Genomic DNA, 16,721 nt, shown 5'->3' on the forward strand with positions numbered 1-16,721 from the left:
AAACTTCAAGCAACATGTTGAACTGAAAACTCTTTGTATAACTGCTTAAAGATAATAATAATAAAAAAAACTCTCCAATGGAGCACACTATGATCAGCTTACTTGGCCATACCATAGCCTGACTGGAGACTTACACCTATCTATGAAGAGCTCAAAATGGGTCCGGTCCTGTATGAAGTAGGAATTGATCATTCTCTTGGTTGTTGATCAAACATAAATAATATTCTCACAGAATGGTTATAGTCTCATGTAGGTAGTAGAGAATCTTGAGTGGAAGATTCATTTTCCTAGGGTCTATGTTGTTATAATAAGAGCCAACTCTATTAAGGTGTACATTAGTGAGGAACTAAACTTAGCCCTCTCTATAGCCATAAATAATATGGCACATTGATCAGAGAACTCCTTTTGTTTCACTTGTTTAAAGTAGGTAAAGAACTAGGAAAATCTCTTCTGAACTTTCATTCCCAATCTAATATTTTTACAGTTTAAGTAAGTGGGCCAGCAAATTTCGAATTACTGTACAGAAGTACAAATCCACAGATCATACTGAAAAACCTTAATGACATAGATTCTTGTGCAGTGTTCTCTCTACATGAGCAATGCTGCGAAGACAAGGACTGAGTCACCATACAAGCATGGCTGCCATGTTTATGCTTAGCAAAGATTTCCAAGCCTCTTACAGATAAGCTATACACATTTTCTGCAATATGTCAGCATTGTCAATTATTTGATCAAAAATGCAATTACTATTTTAAATGACATACAAATAACTCAAAATATGAGATACAAGTACCCCATTGTTCATGCTTCCTTCGTTGATTGTATTTCTGTGCTCTCAGCTCCTCAAAGGAAAATTCTGAGTCTCCACGAATAAGCTTCTCCTTGCAGTACATAACGACCTGCTGCACATCAGCGCTGGCTGCCGAAGATGAGTGTGCAGAGCATTGTGACTTAGAAATCATGAGTACCCTTTGTTCCCTACAAGGGAAAAAGACAACATTTACAATACTGGAAATTTACACTCTGAAAGGAAACTAAGTAATAGAGCAATGATTATACTTGCATATTTGGCTCTTTGTTACAAGCTGAAGATATTGCTCCAGAAACTTCAGAACTCTAAGAGACAGAAAACAAACATAAGTGACCTTTACTAAAAACAACAACAGCAACAAAAAACCCAAGTCAATCAATATTATTGCACAAATCAATATGAAAATGTTTCAGTGGAAGGGCCTGGACTCAAATAGATTTATACATGTGCTCATATTATCATTAACATCTGAAGCTTTAGTTTGCAACACTATCATAACTTTTTCTAATGAAAAACTCACCAAGAACAAAACATATAAAACTGGGCAATTATGTTAATCCTCAATAATTCCTAGTACACTTGGAGACAGAGACCGGAAGACCTTAAGGTTTGAAAGACTCCTTCTCAAGTAATGGGTAGGTAGGGTAGCATGCAGTATTATCCCAGCTACAGGGGAAGCACAATAGCTGGGCACAGTGGTGCATACCTATCATCTTCAGTGACACGGAGAAGCAAAAATAGTAGCATAAGAAGGCCTAAGCATAAAGCAAGATTCTATCTCAAAAATAAACAAAGCAAATAGGTGCTGGAGGTGTTACTCAAATGATAGAGCACCTGTTTAACAAGCACAGGGCCCTGAGTTCCCTGGTACTGCCCAAAACACAACAAACAAAAAAATCCACCACTAATAACAACAAAAAAGTTTTCAATGCTAAGATTCATTCATGAGGGAAATATTTACTGCATGTTTCTTATATATCCTATCCATCTAAATACACAGGCAGCCAGGGCAGTAGAGTATAATGAGGCTGGCAGGTATGTGTATGAGACCTATTGGCAAGTATATAAATTGGGACAGGGTGTACTACCTATCAAGACTAGGAGTGTGTCACATTAGTAAAACTTCTGTTAGATAAATTTCAAGAGATCCTAGGTGAGCTCAGTCAGAGTGTTTGTACTATGAAGAGGAAAGATGCTAGAAACCTGATGCTCAGGAGGAAGGATGAGCTTTTTTCATATGCTGAGAAGCCAGCAGGAAAGGGGAATTCTTGATAGGGCAAAAAGCTCCATGGGAATAAAAATCAGGCATGGCAGAGAAAGACAAAGTTACACTTATTGGTTGGTGCTGACGGCAGATGAAAAGGTATCATTTTATGCTGCTGAAGAAATAGTATTTTTTCCAGTGCATAAGAATAAAGTTAAAGGAAGATAGGTCCCAAGTTTGAGAAGAGCAAAAAGAAGTCTAGAGAAGAGTGAAAAGATGTTTAAATCTCTATAATTAGGCCTTAAAGGGTGAACTGGGAAACCTAACAGATACACAAGACATAATGAGTGAGCTGGGACACTGGAAGGAGAGTCCTGGCTGAGGTTATGAACACCAACAATTTTTATTTTTTTTAGCAAGGCTCAGTAACTTCCAGTTAGAAGTGACTCAAAATAGGGATTTCTTTGGACAATGAAAGAAACTGGAAGAGAGAGAGAAAGCCACTGATAGATAAGGAAGTGAGGACAGGAGTTGTGTGGTGGGGATCCCTGGGTCTGATGACTGCTAATATGAGTTGACCAGGAGTAGATGACAATAGGCCAAGGAAGCTACACGAAGGTCTAGTGACAGGAGTCAAGGTCAAAGAAAAGAGATGCCCAAGGGGATATAGAGAGTAGTCAAAATGGTCTGGTTAGTACATTCCTAGTTTTCATACAACTTAAAAATGTCTTTATTACCTGACTCTTAGAAACATAGGCTGGGTTTTTTTCTGGACTTGATTTTGATGCTATTGCTTGGTTTAAAATCTGGGCATTTTGCAGAGGTTCTGAGGTTCCAGCTATGAGAGAAGAGGAGACAAAATACAGAAAAAATATTAAATTACTGTATAATACATTCCCTTGCTCGTTCATTCAATGCACTCACATTTTTCTCAGAAAATGGAATTAAAACCTTTTTTAAATCCAAATATTATACAAACAATTTTCCTATAAATTAAAAACACCCAAAAAAGAAACATAAAACCTTGCTGAGTGCCAATGGCTCATACCTAGGAGGCTGAGATCTAATGATCGCAGGTTGAGACTTTTATCTTCAATTAATCACCAAAAAGGTAGAAGTGGGGCTGTGGCTCAAGTGATAGAGTGCTAGTCTTGAGCAAAAAAGCTCAGAAACAGTGCCCTGAGTTCAAGCCGCAGTACAAACGCACACCAAACATATCACCTTCCTTCCCACAAAACACATAATTTTTTTTGTATAGGAAAAAAAGGGATCATATTTCCTAAATAGATAGATAGATACACATAGATGTAATTTAGAAACAGAGTCTAGAATCTTTTTTGGAAACTTTTTACTTTTTGAAACAGTATCTCTATGTTGCTCAAACTTCAGTTTCCTGCTTTGGCCATGCAAGTGTTGAAATCATTGAGGTTACAGGAGTAATCTACCATGCCTGACAATATCATTTATGTATGTATGTATGTATGTATGTATGTATGTATGTATGTATGTATGTATGTATGTATGTATGTATGTCAGTCGTGGGGCTTGAACTCTGGGCTTGGGTGCTGTCCCTGCGCTCATCAGCTCAAGGCAAGCACTATACCGCATGAGCCACGTGCCGCACCACTTCTGGTTTTCTAGTGGTTTATTGGAGATAAGTGTCTCACCGACTTTCCTGCCTGGGATGGCTTTGAACCATGATCCTCAGATCTCAGCCTCCTGAATAGCTAGGATTACAGGCATGAGTGACCAGCGCCCCGCTCTGACAACATCTTTTAACTACCTCCCCGTCTCACTTGTTGCAACAGAATGAAAACATCAAGCTTTGCTTCTAAGTTTGCTCTATTAAAGTGGTAAGATAAATAAGACAGAAGTCTTGGTCCTACGGCTATTTATAGGCTTTATTATTATTACAGTGCTATCCCCATGACCCAAGACAGTAGAGTATGGTTTTCATTAAATAGTAGACATATATTTTTGTTTTTTCAAGACAAAGAAAAATCAGTGAAAATTAAGAGACTCAATTATTAACAATCTAGACCTTTTAGAAAGGATTATTTACCTTGAGCTGGCAAACGCGTTTCAGTAAGGCGAGCCTGAAATAACCTAAATGATGGTAGAAAAGATGTCAATGTAGATTATAAATTTAAAGTTGAATACATACATATATTCAAACAGAAACTAAATATAAGCCTGTGAACACTGAGGATGAAAAAGAACATAAAATGGAATTTGAGTTGCTTCAAAATTAAGGAATAAAATTCAGAGTGTATCTTCATATCTGAAATACCTAGTAGAAAATGTCCTTGCTGTGAGCAGAGGCTGTAATTCTATAATACTCAGGAGGCTGAGACCCGAGGATCACAGTTTCAAGCCAGCCCAGGCAGGTAAGTTCATGAGACCCTAACCACCAGAAAGTCAAAAGTAGAGCCTGTGGCTCAAGTTGTAGAGCACTAGCCTTGAGCAAAAAAGCTCAGGGACAGTGTCCAAACCTTGAGTTTGAGCCTCAGGACCAGCATACACACACACACACACACACACACACACACACACAAAAGTCATCCTTTTGCCCAGGTTAAGTCTACATTTCTCAAATCCACATAAGATATATACTTTTTCCATGTCTGAAGTCTGCAAATATAACCCAGGGTGTTTGAACTCCTACTTTAGATATTTTGTACAAATTTGGAACAATGAATATTTGGAACAAAATGAATATAATGTTTTGAAGAAAGAACTGAAAGTATAAAACTTCAAAAGGCAGACAGATTAATACTGTTCAGCCTATAAGAAGTTCTCAGATATGTCATTTCATGGCACTTTTACATATCAACTGTCAAAAATGTATAGTTCCCAAGCTGAGCAAGAGTATATATGAACATTGTAAGGAAGAGATGTACAAGAAAATGCTAGGGCTGGGAATGTGGCTCAGTGGTAGAGCTCTTGCCTTGCATGCATGAGGCCCTGGGTTCAATTCCTCAGCACCACATAAGCAAAAAGAAAAAAAGCCAGAAGTGGCACTATGGCTCAAGTGGTAGAGCGCTAGCCTCGAATTGAAGTGCTGAGGGACAGCGCCCAGGCCCAGAGTTCAGGCCCCACGACTGGACCCCCCCCCCCAAAAAAAAGAAAATGCTAAACACAGCTTGGCTCTTAATTTAAACAAATCAATTGTAACCAAACCTTTTTACATGATGAGGAAAGACAGAAAATTAGATATTAAAGAATTGTTATTTTTATTAAATGATTATGGAGTAAGAGTTGTAAGAAATAATCTTTTGGAGATATTTATGTGGTAGAGTTTGAGGCAAAATATCTGCTGCTCTTGAGCTGCTTTAAAATTCTTCAGCACAGCAAAAACATGACAAAAGGTTAATAATTATTAAAAGAATGTGCTGAATAAATGGAGGTTTCTTAATTTTTTAATTTTATTTATTGTAAAGATGCTGTATTGAGGGGTTGCAATTACATGAGTAAGGGAATGACTACATATCTTGTCGGGCATTGTTACCCCTTCCTTTGTTCTCCCACTATCCCTTCCCTCACCCACCTCTTTCATTCCACCCCCCCCCCCAAAGTTGTAAAGTTGAATTCCAATATACTGTCTTGTGGGTATCATTGTTGCAATGGGTCATTAAATGGTGTTTTATTATACTGATATTTCTTTTTCATGTTTTTGAAATTTTTCATAATAAAAATATTTAAGTACAAGAACTATAGCAAAGTATTTTTTTTTTTTTTGCTGGTCATGGGGCCTGAACTCTGGGTCTGGGCACTGTCTCTCAGCTTTCAGCTCAAGGCTAGCACTCTACCACTTGAGCCACAGCACCACTTCTGGCTTTTACTGCTTATGTGGTGCTGAGGAATTGAACCCAGGGCCTCATGCATGCAAGGCAAGCACTCTACCACTGAGCCACCCTCCCAGCCCAGCAAAGTATTTTTTTTTTTAAAGGGAGTATATTAAATGATGGCAGGGCATGCAGCAAACAGAGTGCCTCTGATTCTGTTAATGAGAGAACTGTGACAAACTGGTACAGCCTTTAAACAGGCAGTGTGGTTACATGTAGCACTAGCCTTAAAACTTATGATCCTTTTGGCTCCACAGCTCCAATTCTAGACTTTATCAAAAGAATTGGAAACAATCAAATACTTTTATAAAAAAGAAAAGCACTAATAAATGTCTAAAATAAGATATATCTAATTATAGAATAAGTAAAAATCATTGGGGAAAACAGTATGTTCCTTTGGATATTTAGCATTTGCTATAGTTTGGATGTTCACCAAAACTCATACTCAAAGTTATTTTTCATTATAAGAGATCACTGTTCAAAGGTGGTTAGGTCATGGGAGCTCTGCTAATGAGTAGATTAATCTATTTTCACAGATTCATGGATAATAAAAGCCAGTTTCTCTCTCTTTTATGTGCCCTTCTTGCCATGTGAAGTCCCTACCAGCAAGAAAGAGCCCACCACAGACTACTCCTTGTCTAGAAACCTCCAAGCCTCCAGAAATTAGCTGATTAACCTTTATTTTTTATATTCTTTCAGTCTGTGGTATTCTGTTAGAGTAATGAAAAACATTAAAATAAGGTTGTTCTTTATAAAAACTAAAATGATGTAAATGACCTATGACATAACTGTGACAGATTTTATAAGTACTTTATAAGTTGTTTAAAAGGCCATACTTTCTTAAGAGCAATACAAAGCTTAGTATATACAAGTACACATACAGCACGATTTATAGTTTAAACACATAAAAACAAAGACAAATAGGAAAAGGAAAAGTTATTAGAAGTCACCAAAATGTTAACAGTAATATTTCTGGGCAATTTCTTTTCTTTATACACTCTATATTGAGCACATTTCCCACAAGAAGGATTTCCCACTAAAATGGATAGCACAAATTTCTTTTTTTTTTTTTTAATTGTTGTTGATTGTGGGGCTTGAACTCAGGGCCTGGGCACTGTCCCTGAGCTCTTTTGCTCATGGCTTGTGCTCTACTACTTTGAGACACAGTATCACTTCCAATAGCATAAGTGTTTTAAAAGCAAATATTCCATTCTTATTTTGAAACTACCTGTACTGTTGTTGCAGTAGTTCTCTAGGTTCAGCTTGGTTCTGAATTCCTCTCCGAAAAACAGCACTGGCATGCTGCAGTTCTCCCAGGGCTTCTAGATGTCCCGCCCAGAAAATGTACAGAGGAGATGACAGGGTTCCAATTCCCTGGTTGTACAGAAACTCAAAAAACTGATGGAGGTCATTGTTGTACTCAGCCTATAGGAACCCAACCAAAAACATATAAGAAAAGTGAGGTGGGGTGACTGAGAAGAGGTTACCAGGTTATGGGCTGTTGGACAGGGAAGGAGAAACTTCTAATAATGAGTAACAGCAGGATATCCTAGTAACAGGATAATTTTGTGTTTCAAAATAGCTAGAGAAGATTCTTAATGTTCCCAAAACAAAGAAATGATAAGCAACTGAGGTGATGGATATGTACTTAGCCTGTGCAAATCATTACACATTACATATATATATTGAAATATCTATCATACTGCATTTCATAAACACATGTAATTACTCTGCATAAAAGTATGTAAATAAAGACACTAGGAACACTAAATCAATCTATAATAATATATAGACAATGAAATTATTAGTATACGTCAGGTCCAAAATCCAGATAGCCCTCCACTGTTCAGTCCTCATAAAGGACTGAGGATAGACACTGCATAGGTAAAGGTGTGTACACTTCTGAAAGCAAACCAAACAGTTAGGTTCTTTCCTTTCCTTAACATTCAATATTCTTAAAATTATCTGCACTATTTTCCAAGTTAGTGAGTCTTTGATAATTTTATTACATGCAATATTACTTTTCTCTTAATCTGAGCTTGTTCAAGTTCCACAGGGGCTTATTTTATAACTTAATGAAAAAGTTCATGTTTACTCTTATTCACTCCATATGTGATTTCTATTACTAGAGCCCATGCCTCAAGCTTTTATTCCACGCTTTGTCCCAACCTCTTAAAGCCTGACCTAGCTTATCTTTTTAGTACTAAATTTAGTCTTTGAGAGGTAAAGTTTTCATTATTGTATAAATTTAATTTGCTCCCAGAGGCCCTGTTAGTACCTAGGAGTTTCTGCTTATCTTCCCCTCACCAAACATTTCTTAGCCAACATACATTCTATTGTTTTACGCTTTCAGTTTCTGTCTCATGCTGGAACACTTACAGATTTGAAATAAAGACTATGTTTTTAAAATTAAATCATTGTCTAAATACAGTGCATTTTATTTCTAAAATAAACATTTCTACCCATAAAATTAAAAAAAAACTGGATACAAGGAAGTTAAATAAAATACCAGCACCAAACAATCTTAAGATCTAGGGAAAAACAAAACACAACAAAACAAAAGAACATGATTTTGATCTGATTAGCCATCTGATAGTATACTTACAAATTTTAAGCAATAATTGATGAATCTTGGGTCATTGTGGTATTTCTTCACATCTAAAAATTCCTTCATTAAATGTTCTAATGACAGTATCAAGTAGTCTTTATTATCAGGAAAATTCTCTTCTATCCACTGCAAGTAGCTAGAAAGACACAGATAATGTTAGTTTTCAGTAGAATAGCATATAGTTGGTGTCAAGGGAAAAAGTAAAGTAAATGCTGACCTTTCCCATTCTTCAAGTGGGTCACTGCCTTTGTAGTTTCGCATATGGGCTTCGAACATTCTAGAACAGTGAAAGGCACATACGTGAGATACTAAAGATAATCTCACCATAAAAAACAAATTATCAACCCAAATGCTATAGTATAAAATTTGAAACAACATTCACTCAGAAGTAGTTAGAAAACTCAGAAGCCGGAAGTGGCGCTGTAGCTCAAGTGGTAGAGCGCTTGCCTTGAGCTGAAGAGCTGAGGGACAGCACTCAGGCCCAGAGTTCAAGCCCCATGACCGACCAAAAAAAAAAAAGTAAGGACAAGCTGGGTGCCAGTGGCTCATGTCTGTAATCCTAACTACTCAGGAGGCTGAGATCTGAGGATCTCAGTTAAGAGCCAGCCCAGGCAGAAAAGTCCATAAGACTCTTATCTCTAACTTCTCATAATAAAGTCTGAAGTAAAAAAAAAAAAGAAAAAGAAAACTCAGAAGCCATTTCCTGATGAAAGTTCATCTCTAGCTCTATCCCTGCCTCTCCTTCACCTGGTCCCAGTGGCATAGCTTTTTTTTTTTTTTTTTTTTTTTCAGTCATGGGTCCTGAACTCTGGGCCTGGGTGTTGTCCTTCAGCTCTTCAGCTCAAGGCTAGTGCTCTACCACTTGAGCCACAGAGCCACTTTCAGCTTTTTCTGTTTATGTGGTACTGAGGAATCAAACCCAGGGCCTCATGCATACAAGGCAAGCACTGTACCACTGAGCCACCTTCCCAGCCTCGAGGGGCCAAATCTGGGAGATTGCTGCTCTCTTCCTAACAGTAGAATTAAGATATGATCCTACTCAGACCTCTCATTTGCTTCCTAGAAGAATGGCTAGAACAAGATGGAAGAAGGCTTACACCTACTTGGGTGATAGCCAGATCACCACAACTTAACAGTTTCCTGGCCTCCAAGGTAACACATTGCTCCTAAGGAAGAACATACCACAGTGATGGTACATCAGTCACTAAAGCTTTCAGAAGACTCTGCTTCTCTTATTTCCATATACCCAACTACAGGTTTTAAAAGCAACTAAACTGCAGCCAGTCACGATGGCTCACTCCTATAATGCCTGCTACTCAGAGTTGGAGGTAGAGATCATAATCTGAAGTCAGACACAGGCAAACACACAAGATCCTATCTGAAAATAACTAAAAGCAAAAAAGGGCTGGGGGTGTGGCTAAAGTGGTAAAGCACTTGCCTAGTGAACATAAGGACTTGAGTTCAAACCACAATCACACACACACACACACACACACACACACACACAAACAACAACAACAACAAAAAAAACAAGAAGAAAGAGAAAAAGAAAAAGAAAAAAGTTGGCCAAACAAAACAAAACTTTTCTGGGAACTCAGATGCTGAGGCAAACAAATGAACAAAGAAAACCAAACAGGAGAAGAGGATAAGAGTGTGGTAAGGGTTAGTCTTTCTAGATACAGTGGTCAGGAAAGGCCTGCCTCTTGAAGGGGATGACATGAGATCAAAGTCAGGCAGCCATACTATCAGGAGGGAAATGGTCAAACAGAGAGAACTTCAGGAACTGGCTACTTCCAGGAACAGAAATAGAATCAGTGTGGTTTAAATGTGATGAGCAGGAGAAAGCAGAGTGACAATTACAAATTCATTTTAAAATGTCTACTTTTTTCCTCTAAGAGGTATGGGAATGGAGGTGAGAACCACTTAGGATGGACTAGAGTTGCAGTGGTGGGTGGTATTGGGCCAGGGTAACAGAAGTGCACATGATGCACATTTCAGGGGGAAGTAGGGTGGGGATTACAGATCGAACTGGTTTTATGAGAAATTGTGTTTCTTTTTTATTAAAAGGGATTAAAATATTTTACAGGAGACCTAAAAATATATTTCTTTGGCATACTGAGTTATTCAAAGAAACTATAGATCTGCACAGCAACATTTTTGTAACAGAAATTTGCCACAATCCCATATGAGGTCAACAGCTGACCTCTGATGCTTTTTAACTGCCTCATCTTCTTTTTGTGACACTTTCTGAAAAAGAAATTTTGTTATTATTAAGGTGTTGTATTCAGATGTTACCATTTCATAAGTCCTGTGGTACTTTTGAGACTTTCATGGACTTGTACATGATGAAATGTCTATACCTTTTCTATTCAAAAATCTATATCAAATTATTCCAGAGACTAAATTAAGGAACCTTAAAAACAGAGGGAAAATATTAAATTTCACTCTCTTCTAGATATCACCTTAGTACAGAAATGAAACCAACAGGGGCTGGGAAGGTGGCTCAGTGGTAGAGCGCTTGCCTTGCATGCCTGAGGCCCTGGGTTCGATTCCCCAGCACCACATAAGCAAAAAGAAAAAAGCTGGAAGTGGAGCTATGGCTCAAGTGGTAGAGTGCTAGCCTTGAGCTGAAGAGCTGAGGGACAGTGCCCAGGCCCAGAGTTCAGGCCCCACGACTGGACCCCCCCCCAAAGAAAGAAATGAAACCAACTTTCCTCATGACTCAAAATCCAGATATCATAACAAAAAAAGCAATATAAAGTCAACTGTAAGATAATACAAAGTTTCTTTGTACACATCAGATAAATAATAGTTTAAAAAAAAAAAAACTACCACCAGAGACAAGAGAAATGACAAGCTGGGAAAACAAAAGAATTTCTAAAAATTGAAAATGAACTAAAGGCATAAAAGACAAAAAAAGCACTTCACTAAGAATTACAAGCTATGTGTATCTGTGTGTACATGTATGTGTGCTGGTCCTAGGGCTTGAAGGCAGGGCCTGTGCTATCCCTGAGCTTTTTTACTCAAGGCTACAACTTGAGCCACAGCTCTACTTCTAGATTTTGGGTGGCTAATTGGGGTAAGAGATTCATGGGCTTTCCTGACTTGTCTGACTTTGAACCATAATCCTCTTATCTCAGCCTTCTGAGTAGCTAGGATCAGTGAACTGCCAGCAGCTGGCTTGAATTACAAGCTTTTATACATAGAAAATAAGTTCAAACTCTCTCAAAAGAGAAATCTACCTTATCAAAGTACAACTTCTCTCTAAATGTATCTTATTGGGAAAAAAAAATGTGAGACGAGCAAGAAAAGTAGGTAACAGGAAGCAGGTACTCACATCTTTCTTGCAGGCAAGAGTGCATTCAATACCTGCCAATAGAGTTAACCATCCACTCCACCTTCACCTGTTTCAAAATTTTGACAGAATACCTGAAACTGTAGAACTATAATATTGTGTCCTTTATGTGTTGCTTTTTCTGATAAATACATAAGTATAATTAAACTTAATTTGTAAATCAGGCATAGAAACAGATTAACATGAATAATAATAAAATAGCACAACTGAAGATTTTTTGGGGATGGTATCCTTTTTCCCAAATCAACTTCTTCACCTCTTTTGAAAACATAGCAGAACAACTTCTGTCACAGTAGACACAGTCTCTTGAGTAATTCTATATTTTTTTCAGCCCTAAGTTATTGCTGGATCTCTCTAGCCATCCCTTAGTTGTGTGAATGGCTTGGTAAGACTTACCGAAGTCTTTGTTATATAGGCTCTTTGCTCTCTGGTACAATTTACTGCTGACAGAACACATCTTCTGTTCTGTGTTTCATCTCCAAATTTAATGTCTTTTATATCTTAAGCACTTATCATGTATTATGGCAATAACATTTGCAGTTTGTAAGTATGACAGCAAAATTTTCTTTTTCCTTCCTTCACCATTTCATGGAAAAGATAAGAGGTTCTTATCATAGATCTTAGCAATTACACTATGAATTTCATTCATTTGTTCTTAAGTCAAACACTTGCACCTTTTCACCACTACAAGGAAGCATAATTTTGTATTCTCTTTGGCATATCTGAATTGTCAGCATCACATTCTTGTGCTTTGGAATCATTATTTAGGAAATTAAGGCGTATGTACACAAGGCACTATAGAATACCACTAAGTCAATAGGTAGGATACTAAGGAACTTGGCCATGGTACACAGAGTCAAGAGTCATTTCCCTAAACTGCAAAGAGCAGGAAGGTGCAAGATTTCATCAGGCTACACAGAATAGTGTCCAATTTATTTTTTTCATTTAAATTTTATTTTAAAGGTGATATACAGAAGAGTTACAGTTACATAAGTCAGGTAATGAGTACATTTCTTTTTAAACAATGTCACCCCCTCTCCCTCATTTTCTCCCAGTTTTTCTCCTCCTGACCCCCCTCCCAAGTTATATAGTTCATTCCAACCATGTCTACTAAGTACCACTGCTTAATTGGTTCACTCTTTGTCCCACCATTTCTGTGCTTCCCCTTTTTCTCCCCAAATCAAATAAATTTATATACAAGACAAAGGGTACAGAAATCAAAGTGACCAAAGGGAATAAACAGAAGGAAAAAAAATAACTGCAAACAGGACAATTAATAAAAACTTCATTTACATTTCTTGGAACTCATTTCGATAAGCATCATTTTATGTGACTATATGCACATGAGCTCTTGCGATCCTCTCCTGAGAATATCCTTTTGGTTTCACTATGTGACTGTTTAAAGTGCTGTATAATTAATCAGGTCCAAATGTAATTATTTGTCTTTTACTATCTATTGGATTTACTTGTATATTTTAAGGCACATTCTAATTATTACAAATGAGGGAAACCATGAAATCTATGTACGTTTCTTTGGGTCTGGCTTACTGCACTTAGTATAATTTTTTACAAGTCTTTCCATTTCCTTACAAATGTCACGATGTCATTCTTTCTGATGGAAGCTTAAAATTCCATTGTGCATACATACATTTCTTGATCCATTCATCCATTGAGGGGCATCTGGGTTGATTCTAGATCTTAGCTATGGTCAACTGTGCTGCAATGAACATGGTTGGGCTGTTGGCTTCAGGGCAGCCTGGTTTGTGGTCATGTGGGTGAATGCCCAGGAGTGGGATGGCTGGGCCATCGGGAAGGAAGCCTTATGTTTAGTCTCATCCAGTTTAAAACTTAAGAAATTTCTGGGTTCTTCCATTTAAAATATTTAGACCACAGATGTTTCAGGTAACTGAAACAGTGGGTAAGGTGATAACTGTAAACCTACTTTGGGAAATCTAGAAATCAGATACACCTGTGTATATGCCAAAAACCATATGCATAATATTTTTACTGGAACACTATTTGTAATAGCAAAAGACAAATTAACAGCCCAAATGCTGTGTGAATTTGTAAAACTTAAAAAAATGTGTGTATTTATTTCGAAGGTAAAAAATGCCATGTTTCTCTGCTACATTTGATGTGAGATAAAGACAGGAAATGTACACACACCTACACAAACATAGATAGACTAAAAAATATATTTTCAAAAACAAACACTTGAAAAACTAGAAGGTTGTTTATATAGGATGAAGTGAGAATAGACAAGTATAAAAAGTTCCTGGGGAATACTTTTCTAAACCTACTTCTAAATTTGAATCTCTCATGCCTTCTTACATCAGGATAAATCCCTATAAGGTCAGAACCTTTCTCCCAAAAATGGGTGATACAAGTTTGCTCAAAATAAACAGATCATGCTCTCAACATCAACCACATCCTAGGAAAACAGCTAACACCAGCTAAAACTTCAGTCAGTTCATTAGAACAAATTAGCTTTAAAAAAAAATCGAAATAGATCTGGCAGATTGCCTTTCTAAACCAAAGTTGGGCTCCCTTTAAATGAGGGGTGGACTCCCAAAAGAGAATGCCTTCCTTGTTGGACTGATTGAAGACAACGTAAAAGACCTAAACAAATGTTTGTTTTGATTATATTAGTTCTCAGATCCCCAAAAGATGTTTAAAATACACACACACACGTTTTACTTCCTACCACACATGATTAAACCATTTTGCATGCTTTTAAATCACAGGCTGGGTCAGTCACCTAAGCTATAAAACTATCGTGGAACTTTTAAAAATGGTGATGAAGGGCTGGGAAGGTGGCTCAAGTGGTAGAGTGCTAGCCTTGAGCTGAAGAGCTGAGGGACAGCGCCCAGGCCCAGAGTTCAGGGCCCACGACCGGGAAAAAAACAAAAACAAAAACAAAAACAAAAGGTGAGGAAAATGGCAGGAATGATCCGACAATAAGCAAACCTTTTTTTCTCTCACACCCTCGATGGGTGTGAGAGCGGGGTGAATTCTCGCTCCGATGGGGTCAGCATTTTTGATTTACTTTTATAGTTTTCGTTATGCCGAAATCGCACCGGGGCGGCGCTTTCCTGCCACCGAGGCGTCTGTCCAGACCTGGGTCCTCACGGACGAGCGACAAGAGCTCTCGGCCTCACACCTCGTCCCGTCCCCACACGGTCACGGGGCAGCCAGGTAGGCCGGCGACGGTGGGGTGTCCTCAGGAGCGGCACCCACCACACGAATGGCTCCGGAAGCGGCCCGGGCTAGGGAGCGGTGGGCCGGGCTGCCACAAACCCAAAGCCGGGGGGTGAAGGAGGTGGGGAAGGCCAGGGGACGCTGGGAGCTGAGCCCAGCACACAACCTGTGGGACGCTGGGCCTGCGGCGGAGGGCGACGCCCTCGCATCCCTCCCACCCCTCCAGAAGGACTTACTGAAATACATTTTCCTGGTTGTCCATGGCGAGGAGGACGCGGGGACGGCAGCAGGCCCAGCTGCTGCGTGAAGACTATTCGAATCTCCCGCGCAGCCGCAGACTCTGCGCCGAACGTTGGCGAGACGCCTGGCTATTGGACACACTGCAGACGGGCTGGCCAATCGCTGGGGCCGTTGCCGGGAGACCAGGTCCCGCCTTCCCTCTCCTGGAAGGTCCTCCCACTTGCTCTTGGCCTGGGATAGAACGGAAACCGGGCCACCTCTGAGGTAAGGTGTGGAAGTGCGGGCGTCCGCGCCGCCAGGGGGCGCGAACCTTGGTTCTGGAGTAGGGATTTAAAACTCTCCAGGGCTGGGAAGGTGGCTCAGTGGTAGAGTACTTGTCTTGCATGCCCGAGGTCTTGGGTTCGATTCCTCAGCACCACATAAGCAGAAAAAAGCCGGAAGTGGCGCTGTGACTCAAGTGGTAGAGCGCTAGCCTTGAGCTGAAGAGTTGAGGGACAGCGCCCAGGTCCAGAGTTCAGGCCCCTACGACCAGACCCCCCCCCCACCCCCAAAAAAGGAAAACTCTCCAAAGTGCAATGGATTTGCACAATCCTAGGATTAACATTTTGTCCTGGGAAGGTATCTGGAGACAGCCTTTGGTCCTCAGAGCGGCCTCCTCTGCCTGCCGTTTGCAGTGGCTGTGTCTGGTTCACAGAGAGATGCAAAAGAATCCAGATGGTCCAGTCTGTCAAGCCAGGGGAGATGCTGGAGTATCCTTTAGGAAGATAGGCCAGGGAGAGGGTGGCTGAGGCTGAGGTCTGAGGTTCCTGGATCGAAGACAGCCCGGGCAGGGGCTTCCCTGTAAAGGAAAGGGGCTGGGACTCTTACAGACTTAGGGACTTGATGTCATGGATCTGAGTGTGTGTGTGTGTGTGTGTGTGTGTGTGTGTGTGTGTGTGTGTGTGTGTGTGTGTGTGTGTGTGTGTCTTGGAGTGATGAGTTTGGGCAGGTAATGGAATATGTGAAAGTTCAACATATTTTGTAGGACGAGGCACTCTGGAGACCAAACTCTTAGGAATTATAAATACTTTAATTAGGGACCTGAACATCTAAAGAAGAAATGTGTAATGTGTTTACGTGTCCTAACAGTGTGTTGAAAAGGAATTCAACTTCAATCAAGCAGTCTCCGCTCCTTGGATTTTAATAACTTCCCATTCTAGCTCTCAAGGTTGTCCTAAGGACCTCTGGAGAATGCAAGTAAAAAAAGAGCTCTTTGTGACGACTTTCCCTTTTGAAAGAGGTCCTGATGATGTGGCTCCTAGACCTCTAAAATTCTTAAATACCTTATTAAATCCTCATGCTCTCAGAGTCCAGAATTTCTCTAGCATGTTGATAATTGTGTGTGAGTGTGTGTGCGTGCGTGCATGCATGCATGCGCACCTGTGTTCGTGCACACTGTTCCTGAGGCTTGAACTCAGGGC

General features: G+C 39.5%; 1 protein-coding gene across 2 annotated transcripts in view; it reads right to left on the minus strand.

Moving 5' to 3' along the window:
* Positions 1 to 15,328, minus strand: part of LOC138821166 (mitotic checkpoint serine/threonine-protein kinase BUB1-like) — a 44,866-nt gene extending 29,538 nt beyond the window's left edge. For both annotated transcript variants that reach the window (XM_070013249.1, XM_070013248.1), the window contains exons 1-8: positions 15,258 to 15,328; positions 8,686 to 8,745; positions 8,466 to 8,604; positions 7,089 to 7,285; positions 4,078 to 4,121; positions 2,753 to 2,853; positions 1,064 to 1,116; positions 794 to 978 (exon numbers count right to left, since the gene is read on the minus strand). In XM_070013249.1, coding sequence (XP_069869350.1) covers positions 794 to 978; positions 1,064 to 1,116; positions 2,753 to 2,853; positions 4,078 to 4,121; positions 7,089 to 7,285; positions 8,466 to 8,604; positions 8,686 to 8,745; positions 15,258 to 15,283 — 805 coding nt within the window. In that variant the 5' untranslated portion in view covers positions 15,284 to 15,328. The remainder of the gene's footprint in view (positions 1 to 793; positions 979 to 1,063; positions 1,117 to 2,752; positions 2,854 to 4,077; positions 4,122 to 7,088; positions 7,286 to 8,465; positions 8,605 to 8,685; positions 8,746 to 15,257) is intronic.
* Positions 15,329 to 16,721: the final 1,393 nt, after the last annotated feature.

Source organism: Dipodomys merriami, unplaced genomic scaffold, assembly GCF_024711535.1.
Source record: "Dipodomys merriami isolate MVZ:Mamm:240054 unplaced genomic scaffold, mDipMer1.0.p SCAF_90, whole genome shotgun sequence".
Lineage (NCBI taxonomy): Eukaryota > Metazoa > Chordata > Mammalia > Rodentia > Heteromyidae > Dipodomys > Dipodomys merriami.